Source organism: Otolemur garnettii, unplaced genomic scaffold (assembly GCF_000181295.1).
Source record: "Otolemur garnettii isolate 467f Iridium unplaced genomic scaffold, OtoGar3 scaffold00002, whole genome shotgun sequence".
Classification (NCBI taxonomy): domain Eukaryota; kingdom Metazoa; phylum Chordata; class Mammalia; order Primates; family Galagidae; genus Otolemur; species Otolemur garnettii.
The window spans coordinates 50,532,222-50,539,312 of record NW_003852397.1 but is presented as its reverse complement, the minus strand read 5'-3'; the positions used below and the strand labels follow the sequence as shown (position 1 = coordinate 50,539,312).

The window sequence follows — 7,091 nt, the reverse complement described above, 5'->3', positions numbered from 1 at the left end:
AAAAAAAAAAAAGAAAAAGAAAAACAATATGGCATAAGGTGGATCCTCAAAAAATTTTATACTCAAAAGAACTGAAAGTAGTCTCAAAAAGACACCAATTTTAACAGCAGCATTATTCAAAAGAACCAAAAGGTAAAAGCAACCTAAGTTTCATCAACTGACAACTGGACAAAATTTATAAAGAAAATGTGGTATTTATGAAACATACCATGGAATATTATTCAATCTAAAAAAGGAAGGCAATCACATGCTACACGATGGATGAACCTTTGAGGACATCATGCTAAGTGAAATAAGCCAATCACAAAAAGACAAACAGTATATGATTCCAGTAATGTGAGGTACCTACAATAGTCGAATTCATAAAACAGAAAGTAGAATGAATGGTGGTTGGCAGGGTCTGGGGGCAAGAGGAGTTTCAGATTTGCAAGATGGAAAAGTTCCAGAGTTCTGGAAATGTATTTCACAACAATGTGAAATGCCTAACACTACTGAATTGTCTGCTTAAAAATGGTTAATAAATTTCTTGTCATGTTCCTTTCTATTTCTTTTTTTATTGTGAGGATTCATTGAGGGTACAGAGAACCAGGTTACACTGATTGCACTTGTTAGGTAAAGTCCCTCTTACAATTATGTCCTGCCTCCAAGAGGTGTGTCACACACCATCGTCATGTGTTTCTTAAAACAATTTTTTTTAATACAAATACTGTATGATTCTCTTACATGAGGTGCCTAAAGTAATTAAATTCAGATACAGAAGGTAGTTGCCAGAGGTTGCAGGAGAAGAATGGGAAATTATTTAATGGGTAGAGTTTCAGTTTTGTAAGTGAAGATGATGGTGGTGGTGTTTGTACCGCTGCAGTATATGCTTAAAAATAACACTTCAGATGTATTATCTGGTTAAGATGGTATATTATGGTATATATATTTATTTTATCAGAATTCAAAATAAATCCAGAAAAAAATCTACAATAGTTCCCTATTACGCATAGAATTCAACCACAGTGGAATTCAAGTTCTTGCATAATGTGCCAGGCACTGACCACCAAGCAAAGTAAGAATCCTTACAAAAAACACTAAACAAACCATCTAGGAGAACCAGAACAAGACTACAATTGTATGTCTGTGCTACGGGGTACTGCCATAAAGTAAAGACTTCCTTGTTACAGAACTGTGGAAGCCTCCCTTGGAATAACAACCTGTCTCAACGTGCTTCCAAACCAATTCAAGCCTTTTCATTCTAAAATGAAGCAGACAGAAACACCAACTTGTCCTAACCTACTTTCTTAAATAAATACATGGAAAATCTAGAATAACCAGAATCTGAAGAAAGCCTGCAGCAAAATAAAGATCAAGGTGAAGTGAAAAACTGAGGCCAAAATAAACAAAGATAATTCCAATAATAAAAGATAATATTCCGGCTCGGCGCATGTGGCTCAAGGGCTAAGGCGCCAGCCACATACACCTAAGGTGGCGGGTTCAAATCCCCAGCCCGGACCCGCCAAACAACAATGATGGCTGCAACCAAAAAATGGCCAGGCGCTGTGGCGGGCGCCTATGGTCCCAGCTGCTTGGGAGGCTGAGGCAGGAGACTCGCTTGAGCCCAGGAGTTGGAGGTTGCTGTGAGAGTGATGCCATGGCACTCTATCCAGGGGGATAGCTTGAGGCTCTGTCTCAAAAAAAAAAAAACATAATATTCCAAAGATGATAATTAGGATCCTTACAGAGATTCAAAGGTGGTATAAACATAAAACAATAATAGATACTATTTTTTTAAAATCAGTGAATAACAAAAAACTCTTGGAAATTAAAAACCAGATTACTAAAATTTTTTCAAAAGAGGTATTAGAAAATAATATCTAGGCAGCCTCCCAAATAATAGAACATAAAGTCAAAGAAATGAAAAATATAAGAATTATAAGTGAATAACTCAGAACAACCAATATCCAACTAATAAAAGTATTCCAGAAAGAAGAGAGAAAAAAAGAGACAGAATTATCAAAGGAATAGAAGAAAATTTCTCAGGGTTAAAGGAAGATAAGAGTGTTCAAACTAAAAGGGCCAACAATAAATGCCCTTACACAAAGAATAATCTGACATCCAACTAGGTCTTTTGAGATTTCTAAACACAAAGAACAAAGAAACACTGTAAAAATCTTCCCAACAGAAAAGAAATACATCACCTACAAAAAGAAAAAAATTCAAACTTTTCATGCCTTCAAGTTCAGAAGAAATATATTTTTAATTAATTTGGCAGGCATAGTGGCTAATACCTGTAATCCCAGCATTTTGGGAGGCTGAGGCAGGAGGATCACAAGCTAGACCTCTTTCTCGACAAAAAACTTAAAAATGAGTGAAGTGTGCGGCATGTTCCTCTAGTCCTTAGCTACTGAGGAGGCTGAGGCAGAAGAATAGTTTGAGCCCAGGAGTTCTGTTTACAGTGAGCTATGATTACTCTACTACACTCCAGCCCAGGCAACAGAGTGAGATCCTGTCTCTAAAAAAAATGTAAAAGAAAAAATTAGCCATCTGCAGTGATAGGCACCTATATCCCAGTTATCTACCTGGAAGACTAAGGAAGGAAGATCACTTGAGCCCAAGAGTTTAGGGCTATAGTAAGCTATGATCATTAACTCTAGCCTAGGTGACAGAGCAAGACCTTGTCTTAAAAAAAAAAATTCTTTTTTTTTTTTTTTTTTGGCGGGGGCTGGGTTTGAACCCACCATCTATGGCATATGGGGTTGTCACCCTACTCCTCTGAGCCACAGGCGCCACCAAAAAAAGAAAAAAAGAAAGAATTTTTAACAGAGAAACACTCTGCCTCCACTGTGGAAAACAGACCATAGAGAAGCAACAGATTGTTAGAAGCAGGAGACTAGACAGGTAACTACTGCAGTAAGATGCTAATAGGTGATGATGGCTTAGAAAAGAATGGTAGCAGCAGAAGTGCTATGTAGTAACTGAATTTTGAATATACTTCAAAGGAAAATCTAATAGGATTTGCTGATGAATTAAAAGGACGTAGGGAATGAAGGGAGACAGAGTCAAGAATGACTCCAAAGTTTTTACCTAAATACCTAAATGCTAGAATTTCTAGCCAAATTTGTGTTCAGGAAGAATACAGACATTTGCAGAAAAAAGAAATTCAGAAAGTTAACCTTTCTCAAAAAGTTACTTGGGGAGGCGCCTGTGGCTCAAGGAGTAGGGCGCTGGCCCCAAATGCCGGAGGCGGCAGGTTCAAACCCAGCTCTGGCCAAAAGAAAAAAAAAAGTTACTTAAGAATATATTCCTGCAAAAGAAGAAGACACAATATCCAAATAACAATGGCTTTAACCTAAGGGAGTAGTGACTGGCAAGGATAATAGTTATTTAGCAGCTTTAGTGGGCAAAGAGTCCAGATTCAAGCAAGAAAACACAAGAAGCCATAAAGGGAATCTCTTGGGAAAAGGCAGACTTTAGAGAAATAGTTAAGTTCTAAAATCTTGAGAATATGACAAAAGCGTGGAATATGTCTGGTGATGGAGCAATTAAACCCCCTAAAACACACACATACATACACATGTATACAAAGCAGTAAAAAAATCATGAACTAAACATGAAGCAACTGGTCCATTATACGACAGAAAGTGAGCTCAAAGAGGAATGAAATATACTCTAAGCAACAGATAAAAGCAAACTGTTTATACACAAGGTACATATCCCAGTACCCAAATACTCTTATCCCAGGTGTAGTCTGCCATTTTATTTAGAAAATTTTTCATGTATGAGACTTCATGAGAACCATTTTTGTTCTTATAGTTTAAGTCCTATTTTTTTCATTTATGATTTCTTCTTTCAACTACTAAACTTAAATCAGGTTTTTTAAAATGTTCAATTCTCCTTTCTTTGAAGATCATTTTTTAAATATTTGACTCCACTCTTTTTTCTTACATATCACATCTTTTTCATTAAGTTTTTTAAAAAGAAAATAACCTGATTATACATAAAAAATTTTCCAAAATTCAAACAATTGTTTGAAAACAAAGAAAGCTACAAACAAAAATAAATTTAAAATCAGCCAATATCCCACCTCACAGAGTTGGCCACAGTTAATTTTCTACTGTCTTCATAAATAACATATATGTTCACAAGGCTTTTCACAAATTGGAAACTACATCATACTTAAGATGTCTGAATATACAACTCCAAACAGAAAGAATCGCACTGGGTTCTATATGAAGGATATCCCAGGAAGCCCATCCCAGGGGAACCCAGAGTTGTACAATATGGCAACTCTGAACTCTTAACAGGTCTTTTAGTCAATATTCCATTGATAATAGCTTTACATGTCAACATACATATATTTGCATTATTATTCTTAGTATTCTAAAATTATGCAATTTTCTACTAAACAGATAGTACTTTGTTTAACCAAGAAATTACTAAAGGGCATTTACTTCCCAATTTTTGCTACCAAAAATGCCTTGATTAACCACCTCCTGCTTTATTTATGCTCTTCATTTTTTTACTTCCCACTTCTTCCCGCGATTTGATCATTTAACCTATCTCACTCAAGTATCTCCTACTTCTGTCATCTGCTCCTTAAGTCATAACAGCTTGAGTCATAAGTAGTAACTAAAACTCCCTTCCCCTCCCTCTCAGAGTAATGCTCCCTTTGTCCCTAAACCTTTAGTGCAAATCTTCTGAAATGAGCAACCCACATTGGCTGTTTCCATGATTTCCAAGGCCAGAGAAATTTCTACCCAGACACAACACAGAAAAGTCAAACTCAATCTGTCTATTGAAAGGAATAAACACCTCCAACAGGTCAAACCAAGTTATTAATTTAAGAATCAACCCTCAACTCCTACCCTTCCCTTAAAGTGACAGTCAGCAAATCCTGCCAATTCACCTATAAAATGTTTCTCAAATGCATCTTTTCTCCTCTGACCTAAATACAATACCTTGTCTAACTTCATACTCTCTCACCAATCTCCCAACTAATCTGTTTCTCTCTAGTTCCTGAATGTAGGCTTCCCAGATTCAAATCCCAGCTTCATCAAATCCTAACCATATGACCTTAGAAAATCACTTCACCTTTCTGAGCCAGTTTGCTCAACTGGTAATAATGCCTTTCCTCATTAAGTTACTGGGGAATTCAATAAGATAATATATGTAAAGCCACTTCCAGAGTGCCTGTGAGGACTAAGTGTGCAATAAATATTAGCACTTAATAAATATAAGAGAAAAAGAATACATTCAAGAGTATAATATTTAAAACTCTTCACAATATACTTTCCAGTATCACCACCCTGGAGAATCCCCAATTCAACCTGATTCAATTGAATCCCCAATTCATTAATATTGTATAACAGAATATTATATATACTTTGTAATAGTATAAAATATTTCCATAATCTTACCCTTATATAAGTCTATACCTTATAGATATACAGTATTTATATACTGCAGATATATAGATGTACACCATATGTAAATATATGTGTGTTATAATACATGTATCAACATCTTATAAGTTATACAGTATATATTATAGTATTTGTTATATAATACAAATATTATTTAAGGTATACATAAATATATACTGTGTAAAGCATACATGTAACTGTCTTATGTAGTATTTTAGATACAATGCATATATAGCATTGTATCTATACAATTATATATAAGCATATATAATATCTTATATTGTATTATATATTATTATTCATTGCTACTAATACTTACTGAGCACTACCCTAAGAACTTTACATATATTCACTCATTTAATATACATAAGAGCCCAATGAAATAAAACAGTATTATCATGTCACAGATGAGAAAATTAATACAGAGAGGTTATCTTATTCAGGCCAATAGATTAAAAAACCTTTGCCCTTCTGACCTTTGGCTATGATGTTATACCTATAATATTACTTTCTACCTAGAAAAAACAAATTCATCCTTCAAGGTCTAACCTAGATATTGTTTGCTTTCAACAGTTAGAATTAACTTTTTCCTCATTCTTGTTCTCGTAAGTTTGTTCACAGGCTGATACAATATAATATTATATTTTAGAGTGATCAACTGTCTTCACAACCAGACTGAATACAACTACCTTACTCATTTTTATAACTAGGACAGTGCCTGGCAAGGTATAGGCTCTCTACAAATATTTTAAAATTGCATTAAAAGTTGAAGTTAAAAGAAAATGAGATATAAAATATTTTAGTATTTACAAAGGGTCATTAGGAGCACAAACTTAAAAACCAAAAATAATGCAAAGTAATTTAGACCAAGTTTCCTATCATTTTTACATACCCAATTTTACAGATCCTCCAAAAAGCGAACCTTTATCAAAAGCATCCTTCCACGTAAATGTTAAACAGATCTGAAGAGAATGAGAAAAAATAGAAAATTATGTTACCTTCCTGGATCTTATTAAATATTAGGTTTCTTTTGAAAAAAATTATAATGAGCAAAAAGACAAAAGCTCAACCTATCTAAAATATTATCTTATCTAATGAACAAATTCTTTTTTCTTCTCCTCATCTAGATCACAATTTTTTTAAAAGGTAAAATACAGGTACTGGAATATTTCAGTGGTCATTCTGCTTCAGCAATCATAAACATTATCTCTTTTATCTTAAAAAACACTAAACGACTTTAACAGAACAAGCACTTAATAAACACCAAACAAGCCAAGAGAAGCAACAGCAATAAACAAAATAAGTACTAAGGTTTCCTAGAAGATAAGATTAAACACACCATCCCCATGAAGACAAAAATAGTAGAATGTTTACTTCAGAGGGATGAAATAAGGTAATATTTTAAATTGATCTGGGTGGTAATTATACATATATATTCACTTGGGAAGATTTAAGCTATACACATTATTTGTTCACTTTTCCCTATGTACATTACAGATGAATAAAGATTTACTTTATGAAAAAACTGTTGGCTCGGCGCCTGTGGCTCAAGTGGCTAAGGCGCCAGACACATACACCTAAGGTGGCAGGTTTGAATCCAGCCCAGGCCCGCCAAATAACAATGATGGCTGCAACCAAAAAATAGCTGGGCGTTGTGGCGGGCGCCTGTGGTCCCAGCTACTT

General features: G+C 34.6%; 1 protein-coding gene across 1 annotated transcript in view; it reads right to left on the bottom strand.

The window, feature by feature from the left end:
- The window catches only part of PDCD6IP (programmed cell death 6 interacting protein), a 64,947-nt gene that overhangs the window by 44,607 nt on the left and 13,249 nt on the right, over positions 1 to 7,091 (bottom strand). The window contains exon 3 of the mRNA XM_003781785.3: positions 6,301 to 6,370. Within this exon, the coding sequence (XP_003781833.1) occupies positions 6,301 to 6,370 (70 nt within the window). The remainder of the gene's footprint in view (positions 1 to 6,300; positions 6,371 to 7,091) is intronic.